This window comes from Petromyzon marinus, chromosome 6 (genome assembly GCF_048934315.1).
Source record: "Petromyzon marinus isolate PM22_M1 ecotype Great Lakes invasive population chromosome 6, UKy_Petmar_22M1.pri1.0, whole genome shotgun sequence".
Taxonomy (NCBI): domain Eukaryota; kingdom Metazoa; phylum Chordata; class Hyperoartia; order Petromyzontiformes; family Petromyzontidae; genus Petromyzon; species Petromyzon marinus.
Genome location: NC_133672.1, coordinates 6023292 through 6047271, shown reverse-complemented (window position 1 = coordinate 6047271; position 23980 = coordinate 6023292). Strand labels below are relative to the sequence as shown.

The 23980-nt window shown below is 45.8% G+C and overlaps 1 protein-coding gene and 1 long non-coding RNA gene across 14 annotated transcripts in view; one reads left to right on the top strand and one right to left on the bottom strand.

Annotated features, from left to right (window-relative positions):
* Nucleotides 1-2014: 2014 nt before the first annotated feature.
* Nucleotides 2015-23980, top strand: part of LOC116939631 (ryanodine receptor 2-like) — a 332153-nt gene continuing 310187 nt past the window's right edge. For all 13 annotated transcript variants that reach the window (XM_032948287.2, XM_076062962.1, XM_076062947.1 and 10 more), the window contains exon 1: nucleotides 2015-2238. In XM_032948287.2, the coding sequence (XP_032804178.2) occupies nucleotides 2191-2238 (48 nt within the window). In that variant the 5' untranslated portion in view covers nucleotides 2015-2190. The remainder of the gene's footprint in view (nucleotides 2239-23980) is intronic.
* LOC142921702 (uncharacterized) lies at nucleotides 6096-17492 on the bottom strand. Its single transcript, XR_012939624.1, has 2 exons — nucleotides 17311-17492; nucleotides 6096-15846 (listed from the first exon to the last, which is right to left on the bottom strand). It is a non-coding gene; the product is annotated as an uncharacterized LOC142921702 (long non-coding RNA).

Sequence of the window (23980 nt, the reverse complement as noted above, 5' to 3'; positions counted from 1 at the left end):
TGTGTGTGTGCAGGGCACTGTGTGTGTGTGTGTGCAGGGCACTGTGTGTGTGTGCAGGGCACTGTGTGTGTGGGCAAGGCACTGTGTGTGCGTGTGGGCAGGGCACTGTGTGTGGGCAGGGCACTGTGTGTGTGGGCAAGGCACTGTGTGTGTGTGCAGGGCACTGTGTGTGTGTGGGCAAGGCACTGTGTGTGTGTGCAGGGCACTGTGTGTGTGTGGGCAGGGCACTGTGTGTGTGTGCAGGGCACTGTGTGTGTGTGTGCAGGGCACTGTGTGTGGGCAAGGCACTGTGTGTGTGTGGGCAGGGCACTGTGTGTGGGCAAGGCACTGTGTGTGTGTGGGCAAGGCACTGTGTGTGTGTGCAGGGCACTGTGTGTGTGTGGGCAGGGCACTGTGTGTGTGTGGGCAGGGCACTGTGTGTGTGTGTGCAGGGCACTGTGTGTGGGCAAGGCACTGTGTGTGTGTGGGCAGGGCACTGTGTGTGTGTGGGCAGGGCACTGTGTGTGTGTGGGCAGGGCACTGTGTGTGTGTGTGGGCAAGGCACTGTGTGTGTGGGCAGGGCACTGTGTGTGTGTGGGCAAGGCACTGTGTGTGTGTGCAGGGCACTGTGTGTGTGTGGGCAGGGCACTGTGTGTGTGTGGGCAGGGCACTGTGTGTGTGTGGGCAAGGCACTGTGTGTGTGTGTAGGGCACTGTGTGTGTGTGGGCAAGGCACTGTGTGTGTGTGCAGGGCACTGTGTGTGCGTGTGGGCAGGGCACTGTGTGTGTGTGGGCAGGGCACTGTGTGTGTGGGCAAGGCACTGTGTGTGTGTGGGCAGGGCACTGTGTGTGTGTGTGCAGGGCACTGTGTGTGCGTGTGGGCAGGGCACTGTGTGTGGGCAGGGCAATGTGTGGGCAGGGCGCTGTGTGTGTGTGTGTGTGGGCAGGGCACTGTGTGTGTGGGCAGGGCACTGTGTGTGTGTGTAGGGCACTGTGTGTGTGTGGGCAGGGCAGTGTGTGTGTGTGGGCAGGGCACTGTGTCTGCAGGGCACTGTGTGTGTGCGTGGGCAGGGCGCTGTGTGTATGCGTAGGCAGGGCACTGTGTGTGCAGGGCACTGTGTGTGTGTGGGCAGGGCACTATGTGCGTGTGTGCAGGGCACTGTGTGTGTGTGGGCAGGGCACTGTGTGTGTGTGCGTGAGTGTGGGGAGCGGTCGTGTAGCGGTGAGCGCCCTGCGCTACGGACCCGAGTTAAGATTCCCGCTCACGGCCAAGGCCAGTGACCGGTATCTGGGCCTCCCTAGGTCGACTCGGCCTCAAATGAGCACCTGGTGCGGTGTGTAAACATCGCCACTGGGGGGAGACAAAGGCGGCCGGGCGTGGGTGCTGGCCACCCCACACCCTTCAGTGCCGTTGCCGGCCTTCGTAGGCACTACTCGCTAAAAGCAACTAGCCCCGACAGTCTGTTGAGGCGACACAGGGGTCGGTGGGGGGGGGAGTTGTCTTTGGTTCGAAGCTTCGCATAGGCGAGGTTCGCGTTGCAGTCGGAGCGGGACTCGCTTCGTTGTGGGCGTGACCTGCTGACCAGGGAGGGCACAGTGGGCGGGGCTTGGAGTAGGCGCGGAGGCTTGGTTGTTAGTGGGTGGGGCTTGAGGCACACCGTAGGCGGGGCTTATTTTGTACAGTGGGCGGGGATTGATGTACAAGGGGCGGCGCTTGTTTTTTTCTTCAGTGTGCGGGGGGACTTGTGTTGTGGTGGGCGGTGCTTGTTATGTAGTGGGCGGGGGCTTGATGCGCAGTGGGCGAAGCTTGATTTTTACAGTGGGCGGGGCTTGATTTTTTTTCAGTGGGCGTGGCTCGAGGCACAGCTTGATTCTACAGTGGGCGGGGCTTAATGCACAGTGGGCGGAGCTTGTTTTATATACAGCGGGCGGGGCTTGTATATAATTTTTTGCAGTGGGCGGGGCTTTGATACTCAGTGGGCGGGGCTTTGATACTCAGTGGGCGGGGCTTGAAGCACAAGTGGGCGGGAAGGGGAGGGGGCTCGTCTGAGAGTGGGCGGGGGGTCGCCGGCGCCGCGCGCGAGCGAGCGAGAGGCAGGCGCGCGCGCACGTGCCCAGAGTCTCAGTGCTCGGATTAAGCGGAGCGGCGTGCGGCGGACTCCACTCAGCGCCCCCCCCCGCCAAACACCGCCGGGCTCGACAAGTCACGACCATGGGCGCGGAGGGCGACGGCGAGGATGAGATTCAGTTTCTGCGGACGGTGAGTCGACGTCTGTCTGCGTAGGGTGAGCTGCGTGCGGTTTGCGTATATACCGTGAGAGGTGGCGCAGCGGTTTGCGCACTGCGAACTCGGTAACCCGAGTTCGATTACCGGCCACGGCTAAACATCAAGGGCAAGCGATATCTGACCCGGCCCACTCAGCTCTTCACAAACCCGCACATTGACCAGCATGGTGAAGTATCGTCAAACAATCTCCACGATCGAAACGGAGACCTTCATCCAGCAGTTGATTGGCAGGGCTGTAAATGATTGTATTATACCATGCACACGTGCATTATTACCGTGGAGTGCACGTGTGTCAATACGTGTGTTCATAGATATGGATGTCCATTGATTGACCCTATACATTGTCCGTGCATATGTGCGCGTTGGTCATGTGTCCGTAGCCATGGATCGTTATATACTCCAGTTAAGTGTACCGCTGCAATGTGTATGTGTGTGATGTGTACCCATACCTGTATTGGTCTATGCACTGCGCGGATCCTTCTATCGTATGTGTCCATTCATACCTGTCTCTGTGCTTAATTTATTTCATACATGTGTAATAATACATGTAAGCACGGACATATCTAATGTACTCGTGTGTGTAGCCATACGTGCATGTACATCTGTGTCCATAGCTCCAGTGTAATAAAAATTTTAAGGATTGTTTTTGCGCATATGTGCGTGTGTTAATGCCTAATAGATTGTTGAGACAAATGCTGTTAACGAGCACCTATGAAGACCAGCAGCCCACGAATATAAGGGGATCTTTGTCCAACCTAATATAATATACGTTGTGCGCCTACGCGCATTTGTGTGCGCATCAATAAACGTGAGCTCGCATCCGTTCCGTGCCACGTGTGTTCACGTGTGTTCGTGCGAACGCATTTGTTTTAACTCATCGTGCGCGTACAATACACACGCAGCTCACGTGTCACGAACGATACAGCATCGAAGTTGTGCGTGACATACCAAATGCGCCCGTGTGCGCATGTGTGTAGGCCAGTTTTGTGTGTACAGGCACGCGCGTGTTTACACAGTAAGATGACAATGTGCCCGCATTCCAATGACATTACATGCATTGTTGGTACCCAAATGTGTGTGCTGAGTGGCAACAGCTGGTGATGAGGACTCGTGCCTGGGGCTCAAGTCCAGACCAGGCAGGCGGGCACAATAGGCTCTCCTAAAATTAATCAAACCTAACTCGAAACGAGATTGATCAAAAATAACTGTCAGAAGTAACATTCGTAGCTGGTGGGGCATTTTCAGATTTAACAAAATGTTTCGAAATTGACTCAATGATAAGTCGAACCCCGGGCTCATGGGGCGTGGGATGCTGTTTCCTAATTTTAATAAATGACATTATTCTGGGTTTAACCTTTTCCCCATGTCCGGCCAATTGACGTGCCATGTTCCCAATTGACGTGCTATGTCACATGCATGTATATTATTGGGAGAAGGGAAACGTTTATTCTGGAATATACCTTGTTGACATCTGTTTTGTTTACGATGGAAAAAAAAACGTTCATTGCAAAGGAGAGGCTGGCTCCTGCCAAAGTAATGTGGGATTTCTATCACTGATTCATTCGAATTATTTTAATATGTTCTAGGGCCAGATTTCACTGACGCGTTAGGACTAAAATGCCACCAGACAATTGGGCTATTTTTCCTTAAATATACTGTATATATACTGTACTCACGTGGGCATGCGTGTGTGTGTGCTTGTTTACTTGTGTGCATGTGTCACATTGTGCCTAGGGCTGCTTGGAAATTGTGAATGTGCCACCTATAAATACATCAGACAGATATGAATGCAACACACAACAGCAGCGGAGTGACAATTTACGTGCGAGTGATTCCCGATTGAGTAGCTGCACTTCTCGGGGGTTATAAGGACGACCTGGCTGTCGCGAAATGCCCCAGTGAACTCCGTGCCTTAAACCCTGTTGCAGGTGCTTGATATTTCAATGAAATATCTTCCGGGTCGCTGTTACAATTGGAGTTAGGCATGGGGCGAGTAGCCACAGCCATAGCGAGAAGTATACTGGATGCGGTGTGCCACGTGTGGAAATATTTTCCGAGTTGCCGACCTGGACAGACCTTGCTGAAATTCAGCCCCGCCTGTTACCGAGCAAGGAGTGCTTGGCCGAATACGCAATGAACGCACTGCGAAGCAAGCCAAGTGTTCTTCGAATTGAGTTTCTAAAAAATGTATATCTGTTTCTTCCCCACCTTTTATGGATGGCAGCATTAGTTTAACGCAACCGTTCAGAGTTTTTAGAACGGATTCTTTTTTTTGTGTTGACCGTTGCACAATAATAAATGTCTACCCAGATGGGCACTGTGGTTAGAGTGCACGCAACACCATCGGATAGTTGTGACCAAAAAGTCCGATCTGCGGGTTCAACTTTGCCCATTGTCTCATCGTCATCAAATGAAATGACTACTGTTTGTGGGAAGTCAGCAGTGGTTTTTCTGAAAATTAGTCCCTGCCATAGGAATAGAATTTTGACTATTGACTCCAACAGAGGTGAGCATTTCCCAATTCACATTTGAGAAATAAAACATTTGGACTTGAATGTGATAATTCATATGAAAAGCCTCTGAGATATTGTCAGAAATGGTACAGCTTGGACTATTTGGACAATTTTCTTTTGAGCTTTAACAACATATATAAACCTGTATGCCAACATAAATTGACATGTGTTTTTTTAAAGATCAAATTGAATATAGGCAGAAGTTGATATTTTGCATATTGATAAAATTACTCTTGTTTGTAATTGTGAAGGAGGGAGGATGCTCTTGTTCTGGAGGTGGGTTTTGTTTCACATGGCGACAACGCGGCTCTGCAGCCCACGGCTATCATTGGGCTAACGACGGTGTTAAGTGGACACGTGCTGGGACAATGCGAGAGCGCTGAACGTTGGAAATGGCGAAGAGGTTAAAAGAGCAGCAACGTCCTGGTGCTTTTCTCCTGTGGGAATGCGGGGCTTGACAGAGGTGGCTGATACACGAGTTAGGTGATTCACGTTTATTTGTGGATCCAGCCTTGCCCGGATCTGGCTTGTGTTTGGAACAGCTGCTGGCCTCCTGGCATGCGTACGCGGTAAGTGATATTTGGCAGGGTGTGGCACGGCCCGGGGTGTAAGGAAGGGCCCCCCCTACGCATTTGGCTTTTGGTGGCCGATCGCGGCACTCGGCTCGGATAGGGAGCACGGAATGCGCGGCATCAGCAGCCGAGGTGTCGGGCAGCTCGAGGGAGCTGAGTGTTGGGAAAGATGAGCGCGATAAGAGGCGCGCGCGCGCCATCACTCTCGATGCCACCGTTGACGCCCGGCGAGCTGGAGGTGCAGATGTTTCATAGGCAGCTGTTTGCGCAGTTGTCCGCACGCAGCAGAAGAGCGACGTCGACATTGTGATGGATCGGCGACATTCAATATTATGCTGCTGTGGATTTTTAGGCCACATGGTGCTTGTTTAAAGAACCTTGCTTATAATTAGAAAGATCGTGGGTTAGAAACCTGGTCATGGCTTAATTAATTAATGGCCCAACATCCCCCTGGGGTCAATAAAATCAGTCTTGCTTTGTGGGAAATAAATGGTGATTGTGCTGTGCAGAGACTGTAGGAATGTGAAATTATCTCCACTGGCTCAGCCACCGATGGAGATGAGCACCGATTAATGCTTGTTTTGGTTCAAGGATAAGCTGACTTTTTATATTGCTAAAAACGGATGTTAAAGTTTCTAATTACATTTGAAATCATGTTGGTGCACATTTATTTTATCATGTTTCATGAAATCTTTGAAAAAAGTGACTCGTTTCAGCTCCTTAGAATATCAATCAATTGGCAGACACGAGAAAAAATAACGGTTTATTGATTTTCCCGAATCCCGTCAAGCCACCTCCAGTAGGGCGTTTGCATTACAGCGAAATTTAAACGTGTAAGCACAGTGCAGCAGGAAGGTAATAGTTTACGTCACAATTTTGATTTATGCAGCATCTAAATGCAGGTGGGTCTCAAGAAGCCGTGCAAAAAGTAAGTCATGCGTATCACGGGATTTATCCAAATGGGAATGTATACTCGTATTACTACAAAACCCACTCTTGTGATCAGATTAACAGAAGCATGTGCTGGGCGATCCTAAATTCTTGCACTCTTATCAAGTGCGCAACATTTTGTTGCTTAGAAATTGTGTTTTGACTACATTTTATGGTTACGTTAGTTTTTTTTACAATCTGACAAACAAGTCCCCAAAAACAATTTCAGGGAGTGGTGAATGACAGTGTCGGCCTCTTGGGATTGCGCAAATCCGGCAGGAGCGACTGTGTGTACAACTTTCTACAGTCAACAACTCGTATAATCAACATAAATGTATCATAGCTTGAATAAAGCAAACATACAATAATTAAACAAGTTGCCACTTTGAAAATACCAAACACAAGATTGTATTATTGTATGATACAAAAAACCTCAATCAATAATCAATTAATCCACCGGTTAAAACAGGTAAAGGAGCAGCCCTGCAATTTCTTTCTTATCGCCATTACTGGCAGAAGTGCGTCCACTAGAGGGAGCTCTAGGTGACACACATTACACCACCAAACGTGACCTACCGATTGACCGACTTGTGTCGTAACCATTTATGCTGCAAGGTGGACAGGAGCGGAGACATTTAAGAAACGTGCACCGTTGTTTCATCTGCCGCACTGGGAAATCAAATTTGGCGACCTCTAGATTTCAAGTCGAGTATGATAACCATTAAACCAGAGCAGCGTCGAGAGAGAACAGTTAATTATGACCAAAATTAACGCACCCACCACTGGAAACGGACTTGAACCACGGTGCGAGAGGTCATCAGCATGGACGCAGAGGGGAGAGGAGGGACAAGGCGGGGTCGAGAGAGAGAGGTAGCGATTCAGTATGAAGGTGGTTGGTAGGGGATTGGCTTGGCAGGTGCCAGTGAATCAGCGCTTGCTGCTGCAGTGACACGCTGCGTTCGTCTAAAGTTCACAAGCACTCTTTAATCTGTAGGAATTTCACGAGGTGGCGGGTGGTGGCGGCGGGAGGCGTTGAGGAGGGGGGGTGGGAGACTCCATGCCAAGAGTGTACCCCGGGTGGCGTTGCCATTTTTAAAATCTTGGGGGACGGATCACAGCGGCCAAAATAGGCTTTTAGGGCTGTGACCCCAGAGAGAGCGTTTGGGTGCTGTGGTCAGCAGGGGGATGAGGGGGGAGTGGCGGAGGTTCGAAAAAGGCACGGATTGTTAACGCGGTTAGCACTTTCAGCTCATGCGGGACAATTTATCCTTGTCGGGATTATAACCGAGGCTGCTGATATCCGGATGCTCACTTTGGAAGAGTATTCCTTCAACTTGTAATCTGCCGCTTTTCAACCAACAGAGATAAATTTCTCCTGCTATGCAAGGGGTATCTGCCGTGATTGAGTTGATCGCCTCCGCCAAATGAGACCCCAATGTATTTATTTTTTGTTAAATAATGGTTCCCAGGAAAGTAGGCCGATATATCCATTCACTGCTCTGCTAGTGACTTGAGAAATTGTCACGATTTGGAGTTGCAATTGGATTATATAATTTGTTCTTTTTTTATTTTTTATCGCCTAGTTTGTATTGTTTTTATTTTTTTCAGTCTCGTTTGTGTTTTCTGTTCCATTGGTCTCAACATAACTTAAGGGTGCCACAGTGACAAGATGTTAACTACCTTGCCTGGTATGCAGGAGGTCGTGGGTTTGATCTCGACCATGACGCCTGTATATTTTGAGTTTGCATGTTTTTCCCATGGTCGATTGGATTTTTTACCGGGTCCTCTGGTTTTTCCCTCCCACATTTAAAAACATGCGTTTCGAGTATTTGGCTGCAATACATTTCCACATGATCAGCCAATTCGTTGAGCTACAATTTGTCCCCAGGTCGCTTCTGAAAAAGAACTATACAGCTTCGTGGGCCTTACCTGGTAAAATAAGACTTGTTTTTGTATTAATGTGTACATTTACATTAACTGTAAATAATCTATTCTTACATATACAACTTGAAGTTTGTATTGTGAACATGGTAATATTTATATTCTTGGTTCTTTCGGTAAAGTCACGTTGAAGGGAAACAATAAAATATATATAAAACAGTCACGAAAGCTTTAAATCAAAATGGTAATATTTGTTATATTGGTGCATTGAATAATTATTGCATGCCTAATTACTCAATTTGGACCATACATGACACTCATCGCCCCCTACTGGCAGACTAATACCCCAGGTTTCTCTTGCAAATGAGACTAGACTGGTCTCTCTTGAGTAAAACATTTATACATTTAAGGCGAAATTTGAAGGTTTGCATCGCAAAATGTGCAGTTGCAAAGCAAACTAAATCAGAATCGTTGGTGAGCGTTGACAAGAGATGGGGCAGGTTTTACGAGGTTTGGAAAAACAGAAGGGAGTTTCAAAGGCTGAGATGTCTTAAAGAATGAAGATAATTTTTCCTTTGTGTAGTGGGGCAGCTGTAAACCATGATCGTAGTAATCGTAGAAGAGAGACAAGGAGGCAACAGATGGTGATAATTCGATTGAGTCTTATATTGAAAATGTTGCTTAATAAATCAGATTTTAACACATTACACTTGATACATTGCTTGCTCGTGCCACTGATGGCAGAAGGGTTTCCACTAGAGGGAACTCTAGATAATCCCTCTAGAGGCGATTTGGCCTACTCTTCTATGCTAACCAGAGGTTTTGGAATGTTGGAGTACCCACATTTTACCTCATCAACTGTGTCCTGTTGATTACCTGTGCCACTTCGGGAGATCGAATCGGTGAGCTCCCGCTTATAAGTGCAGTGGGCTCACCGTAACACCAAGGCAGCATCCCTCACGAAATGTAGTCTAATAACACTAATTCCTGCAATGTTAACATTATCATAATTGCATGGAGTGTAATTAAGAAACATGTGGGGACGTTTCATGTTCTTGTGATTTAGGACATCGTAGATTCTAACACCGTATCTGTTGGCTACCCTTATTGCTGATGAGCCAAGAATATTTTTCTCCTCTGGCGATAAGCATAGCAAGGCTGGCAAAACCACGTGGGCAGTGGTAATGTGGCGCATCCCTAAAATGGGCCTAACTACGACTAACATTAAAAATGGAAACCTGAGTGCTAGTAAAGCGAAAAATAATTGGAAAGATTGTTTAATGACATCATACCACCTACAGTATTTAAAGCCAAAGGCAAGATTGGGGGAGATTTTGACACTCTTGGTAACTCTGTGATGCTGGTTGCAACTACTTTACCAGCGGCAGCATTTGTACCAAATTGCTTACTGGTGTGCCGAAGCAATAATACACATTGGCGCCTGTTTTTTTCACTTGACAATTTTAGTGATTTGTATGTATGTGTCAGGTAGTGGTGGATGTACAACCCAAATTGAAATTTTACTCAACACGATCCGACCCAAAATTAATTATGAAACGGAAAAGGTCATGAATGAACATTTCATGTCATTGTCTTCCATGCTACTTTAAACGTATGTATTTGTCCATGGGATTTATTGAATTATATGCAAAACAATGTTTGTGAACAAAAAAAAATATGATGCATGCTCTGTTGGCTCGCGTTAATGCCATTCCCCTTAATTCTATAATCCTACCGATTATAAAATGACCCAAATGTAACAATTATTTTAATCCAGCAATTACATATATTTATCTTGTATGTAGAAATTGGTGTGACTGCTAAAGGAGCTTTGAATGGGATCCACCTTTGCATTGTATACGGTCACCAAGGGATTTTATTAATTCTAGGAAATGACGCAACATTGGTGGCTGTTTCAATGCACAATTTAAATGTTTAGTTCAATACCCTTAATTTAACCAGCAAACATCACATTGCCTTGTATTATTATTCTTTACAGGGTTTGAGGCTGATCCTTTAGGCGGTGTTGGTATTGGCCAGGTCAGTTTCTGAAACCACAGTTGCGATTGTTGTGAGATGCGGAATTTTCAGTGGGTCTGCGCCTTCTAATCTGCACCGACTATGGACTACAGAATTCCCGAATGTGGCTACGTGTCTCTGTGGTTAGGTAGCTCATGTTACAGTCAAAAACGCACAAGTGCTTGTAAGGCAACTCATCCAGTTATCCCTCCAGGGTAGATACATTGAGTTCCATGTTTAGGATCCCGTAATTAAGAGTTGAATAATTCCGGCCATATGTATGGGGAGTTTCCACCCCAGGTTCAAGACTTCAAGTGGAGATATTCACTGCCACCACTTGTTTCAGCACGGGGACCCAATTCGACTATTATGTAATACAGCAGTGGTGCCGTTATATCCGCGCAGTGCTACAAACCCGGTTACCTGAGTCCAATTCCCGACCAAAGCTAACATCAGTGGTGTGTGATATTGTGCTTTTCAAACCCATGCTGACCAGTGTGCTACAACCCCCCCCCCCCCCCCAACATGACTGACACGTCTTGGAGAGGCATTCATCCAGCAGTGGATCAACCAGGGCTCTGCACGATTATTTTTATAATTATATTTGAGCGTACTCTTTGGTTCTTTCGGTAAAGTCACGTAGGTAGAAATAAAATAAAATAAATCACGACGTTTCGAACGCAACATAAGCAGACTTTATGCTGCTTGCAGCAGACATCGCAGCTGTCGTGATTTTCACCTGAAAGCGGGTGGTGGTGGTGGTGTTGCGTTCGAAACGTCGTGATTTATTTTATTTCTAACTACGTGACTTTACCGAAAGAACCAAAGAGTGTGGATTCCTGCAGTCACGAAAGCTTCAAATCAAGATTATATTTGAGCGTTACATTAGTCAGTTATTTGAGCAAAAAAGTGAGCAAGCTGGATGTTTCTGATATAAATGCGCTTGTCATGTATGGCCAGCCCCAGATTCTTAATGAGCGTAGTGTGGGAAACTAACTATCTATCACTCAATTATCCATATTGATTGCACCTGACATGGGACATCAAGTAAATATGGACAAGTTAATTCCTCCAGCAAATGTGGGCGACAAATTAGGCCTTGGCTAAAACACCAGGGTTGTTGGCCTTAATTATGCATTATTGTTGCTCGTCATTCATATTTAAATTAACTGCACATCCAGAGGTTGTTCTAGGCAACATCCCAAGAGTTATTCTAATGTTATGCACGGGCAAGTGTGTGTGATTGTGTGTGGCATGTACATAGAAATAATAAAAGCCATTTGCTGAGAATTTAACTCTGATCGTTGAGTTGATGTTCATTGTACTATCCATTGTGCCACCCCTCCACCTTTACCCAAGTGAATCCTTGGTCTAATGCAAAGCCATTGGCGGTTTGTATCCAAACCTGATCAGAGCTCCCCATAGGTTGATTCAGCCTGAAATGAGCACCTCGTACAGTTCAAGAACACAAGGGAGATAAAAGTGGCTGGACATCATGCCTACCGAACTACCACCTTAGATGCTGTGGCAGGCTGAATAGGTGCTCGATATATAGCCCCTTGTGTGTACAGAGGACGTGTACAACGGTGTAATTGACACATTTAGTAATGCATATATTACCATTAACTACCCGTGTTTATAGGCAACATATACAATGTATATAAAATGTAGCTTTGTCTATGATGTGACTATGACATCGTAGAAACTGGCTCGGAGCCTTGGGCATCAATAACGAATCTTGAAAAGTTGCCTTCATCTGCATCTATGAACAATGAACCCCAACAATCGTTTAGATATCTTCCTGGATGTGATCCCTGGGCAGTAACCCTGAACTGTGGTACACATATAGGTGTCTAGTGCTCTTCTTACCCATTAGTGATCGTACGTGTCATAGTAGAAGAGGCTCATTCTCCAAACAGGCTCAACGCTCGCTCTTCAAGGCCACGTCGCTAAGCAACGGAATGCGACTGCGATTACCATTTTAATTGTACATGGCCGCACGCTACGTTATGTATTGGACTCCTGTATGCTTGCTAATACAACACGTGGCTTTGTTGAGAAAGGACAATTCCCCCTTTAGTCAGTAGCTTCATCACCGACAGGTTTAGGTAGTGGATATAGGTGGGAAATGCAAAGATGTACCCCTGCATATACTTGCAAGCACCTCCAATAGAAGGAGCTCTCGATAACCTCTCTGGAGGGTTGGAGGGCCTCCACTAGAGGGAGGTCAAGGGAGCTTCTCTGGAGAATATTTGGCCTACTCTTCCACGCTTACCACACGTTTTGGAAGAGGTGAGCAGATCCACACTCTAACCAACCATCCTCAAACTACCAATCGACTAACTGCGGTGAACCTGTTTATACTGCGGATAAACAGAGGAGGGTGAAGGGGTGATTGAAGTAACCTCGTACCATTGTTTCATCTGCCCCGCCGGGGGGTCAAACCAAACCTGGCGACCTCTGGATCGCAAGTCCAGCGTGCTTACTCGTTACACCACGGCAGCATGCCCCCAATTGGATACCGTTGGCATGTTTATTTTTATTCGTCGCAACGGAGCACAGCGAAGGATGCTGAGGGCGACCGAGCGGATGTGCGCAACGGCGTCGCACGCTCGCCGCTCCACGCACGATCCCCGGCTCCTCCGCCGTGCGAGCATGGAGCGTGCGCGAGCATGGAGCGTGCGAGCCACGGGCTGGCGGCGCGACGGCTGAGGCCGCGCTCCCGCGCGATCCGCGGCGGTCACCCGCCCGCGCCCCGTGGCTGATTTACGATGGCCACGTATATATCGCCGCAATAAACGGAGCTGGGATTATAACTTCTCGCTTGTGGTTATTTACAGAAAGGGTAGATTTAAGCGCGGCTTAATCACGCCCAACACCGAGAGAATACGCGGCCGTAAATTGAATGCCGCAAAATGTATCGACGCAACAAAAAGGTATGAGTTATGCCTGCTGCGTTTACAGCTGCTTGACCAGCCAGCATTTGGCACCCACTTTTTGCGGTTGATATTATACTGGGTGTTTTATTTGCTCGCGTCATATAGCGGTCTCGCAGGAACTTGGCACTATGTTGAAAAAAAAGTAGTGAAAGACGTGGGTACGCACGTCATGGCCATGGTAATGACGCTCTGCTACGCAGAGCAATTAGCTAAAGAGCTGCTGGTGCTGCTAACGGGCAGTCAAGTGTGCCGCTGAATTGTAAGATCGCATTGTTGCTCTGGTCGGGTTTTAGCTTGGCCTTCAAGCCAGAAGAAATGAACAATTTATTTTACTACGGTGCACACGTGTGTACGCGAGTGCACTTTTCTATGATAGTCGACAATGAAAACGGTACAGTACTATATATTCATGAAGTGTATGAGAAGCCACTGAGACGCATGACCCCTTTTGCAACAATGAATTGGTTCCAAAGCAAAAGTCAACACAGCATTGAATGTTGTCATTGTTGCAAGTCAATCACTGGCGTTGCCGTCATCATCAACAGCCATGCACTATTCACTTCTCAACCAAAGCTTTCTTAATGTTGTTGCCTTTCTCGCAACCCATCTCACTCTTGCACGCGGGCTGATCTCCATTGCTCCATCTCTGCGGTGGTCATTCTCTCGGACGCGCTCTCTCCTTTGCCTGCCATTCCGTATACATCGGATGCCATTATGAAGAAGGAGATCTCAGAGGACACGTGAGACATCGCGGCGCTGTGTTCCTACTTTGCTGCAGGACTTGCTTTTGGTTACCGGCGTGCGGAGCCACTCGGGAAATTCAGCGTTTAACATTCATGCGAGCCTTCTGGTGGACGCCCAGTGCCCACGGCGGGAATTATACTGGCACCCCATCGCTGCCGTGAATTAAGGGTGTCGGGAGCGTTAAGTCATCGCCTTTGATCCTATTGCCCGTGCATTTCCCTGATATTGTCAGAACTCATAGGCTAAGCAGGATTGAAGCCAAGCAGCACTTGAATGGGTGAGTGGCATACTTTAAACAGTTGTTATCGGCTAATGCGAGGCTATATTGTCAGCAGTGGGCAGTGCAGAAATTTCAATTGCTCTACTGTGTTATGCTCCGATGCCCCATGCTCCCTATCGTCACCAACCTGCACTGCCCAGTGAAACATTATATGGTTAAACAACCCCCATGCCCTTCACGGAGTGAGGAGGCTCTCATTCAGCAGTGGATTGACAAATAGGGCTGCACATGTACATACTTGTGTCATTATTCATGTAACTATGTAGTGCCACTTTAATATTGGACAACAGAATGTCATGCACATTTCTTAGCCAGTGGCTGAATTTCTGCAGTACTATGGCAGGGGCCAGTCTATCGATACGACAATCACTATTGACTTGAGAAAGATGGGCTGAGTCGACCCATAATTTTGAATTTATCGTGTATTTCAGTAAATCTGAAACTTGCAAGCGAAAAGCAGACCGCGACGTGATATTCATTGCATCCATTCGTGTGCAATTTGTAAGGGCGCGGTGACACAGACCTATTTCATTTTAAGGTTGTAATCCCTTGTTCATCATGACGTCCTCTTTACTTCAATGTCTCAACAACAGCGTTACGGAGATCACGTGACGTGAGGGTTCTGCCTTTGTAGTGAGGGTTGTCAGTTGACGCTGAGGAGGGGGGAGGAGGCGCATCGCCCCCCCCCCCCATGTGGAGTGACGTCACTGCTAATTATTATAAATGGCGGGGGGGGGTGTCCATTTGGAAGACGTCACCCCCTCGATTATTATGACAGAGGGGGGCTGTTCGATGTGGAGTGACGTCACCTGCTCATGGTTATTAATGAGGGGGGGATCCATGTGGAGGACGTCACCTGTTCATGATTATCAATGAGGGGGGCTGGCCAACGTGTAGTGACGTCACGCGCGGGACACATTCTTGGTTCATTATAGTAGTAAACAAATATCTACAATATGCTGCGTGTTTGTGTGCATGCTCTATTTGGTGGAGATTGGTGAAAGCTGACAGTTGCCAGGGGTGCTTGGGGGCAATGAGGTTGTGAACTTGTGTGAGCCACCCTGAGAATTTAGTTATCTTAGAATGTTGTCCGAGGGAGCAGCGTTTCATTGGATTATTGTTGGCCTGGTTGCTAGTCTTGCGCAGCCACAGCAGTGTGTTTTGGTTTTTAAGTGAATGGGCACAATCGCCCAAAGTGCCCCCCGACTGCAGATATAACCTAACTCTAAATGTTGCTCTTTGTTTTTGCACTTAAATGGTCAAGGTTTACATGAATAATTAGACTGATTAGCATTTTATCAGTCTTAGGCCCTCGAGGACGTTAACCTGCTTTTTCGCAGGAAATTGTGCGTTAATGGCAAAATCATATTTGTACTCGCTTTCTGTCAATCCACCACTGGACATAGGCCTTATAGGGATTGTTTGACCATACTTCACCACGATAGTCGGTGCAAGTTGGTGAAGCTCAGGACTGCTTCAGATATTACTCACCACTGATGTTAGCCGAGATTGCTCAACCAGAGCCTCCTCACATTGTCGCCATTCTCACATTCAATCTCTCGCGCCTGCAACACAAGCTGATCTCATGGCTCCATCTCTGCAGAAGTCGTCCTGCTCTGTCCATAGTACAGAAGAACATGAGGCCTGGAACAAAACTGCGGCCGCTGGATTCAGTGCAGTGCACTCACCACTGTTCCCACCCCCTGTAAAGCAATGGAACATTTTTTGTTTGTTTATATGGTTTAATTAACGGGAAGCGCTGAATAGCTTCTACATATCATAGGGTTTATATATATGCATTAAGGTCTGAGGGTGCCCCGTATAGCCTTAACAGACTGTTGGAGCGAGTCTTGTTCGCGAGTACTTTTCCGTTTTAGTTTCATTTATTCGGTATAGCCCTGTGAGCCATGCGGCTCTTGACTCGGGTGCAACCGCAACAAACAAAAACATGCACAAAGAACATCTTAAAGTGACTACGCACAACAGAAGAATCCAGGAAAAAAACAGCAAAGTCTGCCGGAAAAAAACACCGCATTTAAACGCTGTGTGCAAAAATCCAGTGCGATGCAAGTCAAACAATAACAACCATAAGACAATTTAGATTAAAGTTATCAGGCTAATTCTGTACTTCAAACAAACATGTCTAAACCATACGTTTTCGAATCACCAAAATAAAGCTATCAAAACAATGTAACAGTAATCATAGGAACTGTGATTTAAATTTAACAATAAACGATATACATAACATGTACGACCAAACTTTGCAGCCATAGCTGGCAGCATGAGTCACTCCATAACAGCAGGAGTGTCAACATTTTTCAATGCACCTTTAAAGATCAGCACACTATAATCAAAACTCAAGATCATACTTTTTCAGCGGTCATCCGGAGCGATGCATTTGGTCGGACCTCCAAAGCCAAGCAGATCTGAGCTTGCACAGTGCCAGGATGGGTGCCCACCATGCACAAAGAGGTTGTCATAGGGCTGGAGGGCCACGTTGTGTGTATATCGAGTTGTACTATACGTATATTCTGCCCGCCTTCACCATCCGCACTGACCAGCCGGGGTGAAGTATGGTTAAACGGCCTCCACAAACAGCACAGCGTGTGTAGGCCCTCATCCAGCAGTGGATTGACAAAAGGTCTCTATGCTCGTATGGGCATTAGTGCGGTGCACATCTTCATCAGTGGAAATTCCACATTCCCATGGCAGGACGACTTCGCACAAAGTGGTACCAATTTTATGACCCTGTAGAGATGACAAAGATGGCTTTCCTTTGTTAACCCTACAATAAATGAAAGCGTGCGCATTTCTATACAACAGTCTAGGTAATTAAAGGTTAATAGCATGGCTATTACAATTAAAATAACGATCACCCCGATTGCAAAGTAGAACGACACGATACGTATAGCGCGTTTAATTTGTCGCGTTTGCCATTGGGTACTACTGTACTGTATAATAAAATACGGCAAGGCGCCTATAGACTGTGATTCTCTAACAATGCGCGCATATGCCCACACCAGTTCATATCGCGACACCGTATTCGACACGCACATGTTTAGCACTTAACTTTAAAGCATTTATACGAACAATAATAATTAGAACATTTACTTTGACAATTTGAATCGCGATAGCATTCAATTCAAAATCACGATCATAGTTCTCACCTCCTCGTCCAACTTCAGCATAACCATGTAGCCCTCAGTGGCGTCGGAACGGGCGTGACAAAGCAAACGATAATACTATTTATTACGATTATAACTATGTAATTATTTTAAAATTTAAGTTCGCCTCGCGATCGGAGGTAAGCCACAGGCGGCCGCTCCGGCGCCATGACGAGCGGCGATACAAGCGCGGCCTCTCATTGTTCATAGGCTGGCCAGCAACAGCCGCTCTGATTGGACGAGACGTTGCACCGCGTGGTTGGGCGCTACCATTCGTGATTTTTAAATAGGGGGGGGGTAGAATGTGAGTATTAATTGAATTATTCTTGGTTCTTTCAGTAAAGTCACGTAGAAGGGAAACAATAAAATAATAAAAAAAATATTGCTGTGGTTTTCACACCTGATGATGATTGCTAGTGTTGCAGTCGAAACGTAGTGATAATTTTATTGTTTTATATTTTTATTATTTTATTGTTTCCCTTCTACGTGACTTTACCGAAAGAACCAAGAATATGAATCCCTGCAGTCACGAAAGCTTTAAATCAAAAATATTTTTTTTTAAACCACGAAGAGGACCAGGATCAGCTGGACCTGGACCGTTTTTTTAAATGAAATCTTGAATTGTCACGAGAGACGAGTCTATGTATAACATTTCAGCTTCGGATCTTCATAGATCCGAAGATATTAAGCGTCAAAGATTTGAAAGAATATATACGGACAACAGGGAAAGTTCAATGAAAGTGTTTTATAAACACTGTGTAACATTTTTATTTCATTTATTTGGTAGAGCCCTGAATCGGGTGCAACCGCAACAAACAAAAAACAAAAACATGAACAAGAAAACATCTTAAAGTGACTATGCGCAAACAGAAAAATCCAGGAAAAAGCAGCAAAATCTTCCAGAAAAAGCACCGTCCACCAACGCTATTTTTGTTTTATACACTTTGGTTATTTCGGTAAAGTCACGTAGGTATAAAATTAAATAAATCACGACGTTTCAATCGCAACACAAGCGGTCGTGATTTATTTTATTTTCTACCTACGTGACTTTACCGAAAGAACCAAAGAGTATGGATTCCTGCAGTCACGAAAGCTTCAAATCGAGATTACATTTTAGTTTTGTTCCTGTTATTTCCTAATTGCTTATGCCTCAAAAGTAAAGAAAATGGCTATTATTTCCCGCCTGTGGTAGTGCGCCTTGGTGTCTAAATCTTTTGTAGTCATTTTTGTATTACTTTAGTATAAATACATGTTAATTTTGATTAATATGTTGTTTTTTCTGTCTTTATGTGAACGAAAACACAAATTCGCCCGTTTTCTCATTGAAAATAGGTAAATGTCAAAATATCACTGTCCTGGTCACAAAAGAAAGTTTATGGGGAATAATAGCTATTTTGTGTATACTTTTTAGGCATAAGCAATAACACTACCCAGGAACAAAAATTGTGTTACATAAACATATCTTGTCGTTTTGATTAAATGTCCCGGCATCAATTTGAAATTGTTCCTTACACGTTTGTCTATGTCTGAATGGCTTCCCTGTATTCCTGTAAGCCAACCTTGCCCAATGGACTACACAGCAGCATAATGATTATAACTGGCTATACCTTTCTGATGAGTGCTAGTGAAGTTGAAACTGGTTTAGAGTTTTGCTTGTTCAATAAAAACTAATAGAAACGACTTGATCCGGAAGGCCCACAGCTTCCTAGTTTAAAGGAGACTACATTCTATAATGATTAAAGAAACCCACTTGTTAGTGTGTATGTATTCGTGTTTGATTAATTTATCTATTATTTCAAACAGTGCCCTCATGCTGTAGACAGAATGCCCCTTCTACTATTGAAATGTTGGAATTTCCACCACCTACAAAGTATCCCATTATATTAATTTCATAAACTAGAACCAAATCCAAAGCTGGGATGCATAGGGGCGCTCATGCGTGGTTGGCTGGGGACTCTTAACACGGACTGACAGAGGTTGGGCCGCTTGTCTGATTTAGGGACCATCACAGGAGTCGCTCCACAGCTAGATGGGGAAATAGATGGCAGTAGTACGGATGTGTGTTGGTGCATGTGTGTTGGTGCTGAAATTACGGAATGTAGATGCAATAGGGAGTGCTGCTGTTGCTGGCATTAACAGAGAGGTGAGCTTTATTTTCATTGCAAATTCTATTTGCCCTGGGGCCTCGTGCGAGCTGGGCAATTCCATGCTACGGTCTCGCTCAATTAACCGTTTGGCAGCTTTAGCAAATGCAGCCCTCGCTACATTTACACTTAGTCAGCATAGCCCGCTTGTTGTTTAGTTTATTTGTGTGTGTGTGTCGGGACATGGTGGTGAAGTGGTTCACGCACTGGGCTATGAACCCGGTGGCTTGGGCTCCATTCCCGATGACGTCTAACAGCAGTGACAAGTGCTATCAATGCTTGCACTGGAGTTGCCCTAGGTCAACTCAGTCTTAAATAAGTACTCAATCTTAATTCGGTGATGTGTATAACTCGGCACTGGTGAGACAAAGCTGTTTAATAGGTGCTCACTAACAGTACTTTTTCCAAAGGACCTGTAAAGCTAAACAGAGTATCTGATTCCTTGGTGGGGGTAATGATCAGAATCAGTCTTTATCCGATGAGGAATCCGATGAGCTATAAAGCTATTTTTCACAGATGTGCAGTGGGGTCATCGTGCATCGCTCTACAGTTCTGGCGTTCAGAGTTTAATTATTGGCCATGTGTATCTTCACAGTGGCATGGGATGTCTGGATCTGGCATTGATTTTCCAATTTGTTGACTCAGTGTTAAATGACTACCAAATATAGGTCTCATATGTCGAGAAAAAAAAACCACATCAAGCCCACTGTGAATCTGATCACACCACCTCTTTGTGGAGCCCTGCCTGCGTTAATAATAGGTGCTTCCACACGGCACATCTGCCGTCGTGTGTACGCATGCCTGTTTTAAACATTTCAACATAAATTTTAATGTTGGACATACTTGTAATATGCTTTTTTTTGCAGCATTGGAAAATAACTGTAACAACATTGCATGTTATACACTATTCGACTAATTAGATTTCTTATTTTTGTTACTTTCACACATTTTCTGAACATTTAAACGCACAAAATAGAGAATATAGATTTTTTTTTTTAGAATAACCTTTTTCACAACACTTGTTTAATTGTTTTCCTTATGAATGCATGGTTTTATTCACAGAGATACTGGCACCTTAACTTGATGCTGGCTATACCGGCGTATATGCCACCTTCTTGCTGCCCCGGGGAATATAAAAAAATAAAGCTAAGGTCAATCAACCAATTTGACCCGATTTATCTCGCGGGAGCTTTTTTAGTCAGGATCACGAAACAAGTTAGTTTTTGTTTGTTGCTCATAGAGAATTCAATATAAATTTTATGGGCATCTCTAACGCACCGCATTTCACGAGGGATTCTTTCAGAATCGTGCTGCGCCAAAAAAAAAAGTGGGGCTTCAAATTCAGCAGACGCACGGCTAGATGGTGGCAAATACATAAAACACCAGCGCACGCGTGCGTGTTGTGTGTACGCGCGCGTGCGTATTTATGTAATGTGCACGCGCGTGTTATGTGTACGCGCGCGTGCGTATGCATGTAACATGCACGTGCGTATTTTGTGTACGCGTGCGCATTTATGTAATGTGCACGTGCGTGTTGTGTATGTGCGTACGTGTGCGCGCCTATGTAATAATGTGCACGTGAGGCGTATTTATGTTGTGTGCGCGCGTTCTGCAACGTGCGTGTTACGCGCGTGTGCGTGCCCGCCCGTGCGCGTGCCCGCGCGCGCGCGCCTGCGCCTGCGCATGCGTCTGCTCGCGGGCGGGTTTCTTGCGGAGGCCGTGCCGGTTTGCGGCACCATTAGCATGCTGGCCATGTTGCTGATGCAGGAGAGTGCGGCTCGCAGGGCTCATCACGCGCGCGCCAATGCTGCGGGCCCCCCCCACCTCACCGCCCACCAAACCCTGACCACCCAGACCGGGCTGGATTCGCTTTGTGCAAACGCATTTAGTCGGGGGGTGGGTGGGTAGTGAGTGAGCGCCGTGTGCCATGCGCACTTGTCACGGGCCATCATCTCCAGTTTCTGTCGCTGTTCCTTCATTTCGGCCGTGCGAGAGCCACCGACATCCCACGCGTTTCCTTTTGCAGCTCAGACGCAAAGGAAAGGGTTTTCTTGCTCGTATGGGTCACGTCCGCTGTGGTGTAATGTTTATCCGCCGATTGACCTCAGATTACGTCGCTTGGGCTGCAAATGAGGCTTTGTTGTAATCTGTAAAGTTAGCTACTGCCACGCGTTTTTTTGTATCTCATGGAGAGTTAATGTCAATCAATGTCATTGTCCTTTAACCTTATGCCACCGTCATTTTAGTTTCAGTAGAACCAGATCTGAAAATATTCACACATTTTTTTAGGCATGTTGTAGTTATAGCTCCTACTCACACTCATGTGACCATACACAAACGCGCCACGTTTCAGTTTTTCTCATGAGATAATATTTCCACTTTGTACGAGTGCCTACTCACAGTCGTTAGTTCAAATCCCTGTTGGGAGTCGACTTAGCCCGCTATCCCTCTGGGCATGATGAGTAAGTGTATGATGTAACGTGTGTGTGTGTGCGCGTATGTGCGCATATGTTGGTGGATACGTTTTTTTGTGCTTTGAAAGCAAGAAGGCATCGATTTTTATGCGCGCGCGTGTATGTGTGTCTGATCCTGGGCTAAGAATGAGCAGCAGTCTGCCTGTCGTGTGTGTGTGTGTGCGCTTTGTTGAGATTGGAGGTTAGATGAGTGGGGGCAAGTGTGACTCTAGTTCTGCTTTCTCTCTCAACGTGTGATTTGAAATGCTGCAGAGAAATTGCTTTTGAAGTCTACAGGAATTCACTCCTGTGTTTGAAAAAAACTATTTAATTTTCATTGTATGCATATTGATCCTCTTTCGCACTGTCCGGAGCCAACCATGCTAATAGGAGGTGTGAGGGAAGGACAATAAACTAAATTCAAAAGGCAGTTCTGAAGAAATTAGTTAAAAAAATATATTTAAAGTGCATATCTCCAGTAGCTTTCTAATAAAATTGTTTTGTTGGACAAATTATGTTTCTGTTATGTGACAGCCACATTGTAACAACACTATTGTGCAGCTAATATAAATACAAGCATAAGGCAGCAGTGTGCTAGTTATCACTCTACCTTTATTTATTTAGGTTGGGTTTTTTAAAGTAATATCTGGGACTCACTTTAAAATGAAAGGTGATAAGTTTTATTCATGAATAAAAAATGACGTATGAAAAATAAGAACGTGTTTCACCCTTTCTGGTAATAAAACATGTGTTAAGATGTTCAAACAACTAAATATATACCTTTTTCAAGGAATCAAGTCTGAATTAACCACACGTACTTGTGGTGAACATGCAAACAAACGTGCTCTGATAATAAAGTTAAACTTCGCACGACTGTAAAGCAATGCGCGCACAGGCTGGGCTATACTTGCAGGAATCATCTCCAAATCCCACTATCCCAACACGGACGATTTCTACAGGAATCACGATTTTTATTTTGGTGATTACCTATTCATTTCATTGTAATTCTAAAATGGTGAGCATGCCATCTGACGCTGATGGTTATAACAGTCACTGAGAATCCCATTCATTTGAAAAGGGACGCAGGAATCACCATTCACATGAATGGGGATTCTCCGACGATCCCATTCATTTCATAGTTGCCTCCTGCAGCACCACTCAACTGAATGGGATTCTTTGACAGCCTTAGGGGTCATCCAATAGAATCCCATTTATTTGAATGGCGATGCAGCAATCGCCATTGATTCGAATGGAGATTCTATGGATGATTCCTCGCTCATAAAGCATGCATCGCCCGCACACCGCCTGGTCTTTCAATTGCAAATGGTGCGTTATGGTCCCTCGATATAATTGCTGCTCCTATAACTATCAATGGCACTAGTGAACACATAGTCCGGCACAATGTTAAACACTGTGGGATTTTATGTAGTGAATGTTTTAACGTGTGACATTCACACATAAAACCAGATAAAGAACACGGAGTGCTGTCCCCACAGCCCTGGAGCCTAAGGCCTCGACGGGAGGTGCAACGGTCGTCAATGTGTTGCCGCGATTATGACGATTCGGCCAGCTAGCTGCAGCTTCCGTTTCTTCAGACGTGGCTGACATAGCCGGGTACTTGCAGGTAACACGACAAGGACGTAGCTGACCCGCCCGTACTGTGGACATCTTTGAAAAAGAGCTCCAGAGCTCATCGGATTCCTCCGGTCTAAATTCAGATTCAGATTCTGAATATTGGTTCTCACCTCAAACCACTGATGGTTTTCCTTGTAAGTCTGATAATCGTGCCATGAATGCCATCGCAATAAACATGTTCCCATATCCCTTTACCCCCATCAAAACAAAGTCCACAAAATAAATGTGAATATCCTTCGGATATTCATGGCTATTCTCCAACATTTGCTTGATCGTAAAAAAACCATTGATTGCCGCAAACCTTCCCTGCTCTTAATTTCGCACTGGTTTCCCCTTAAGCGCACTTCTGTGCACGTTTACTGCTCACAATGCTTCACAGATGAGGGAACAGACGACACAGGAATGCAATGGGGCCATTGTGGTACCATCACATAAGAAGGG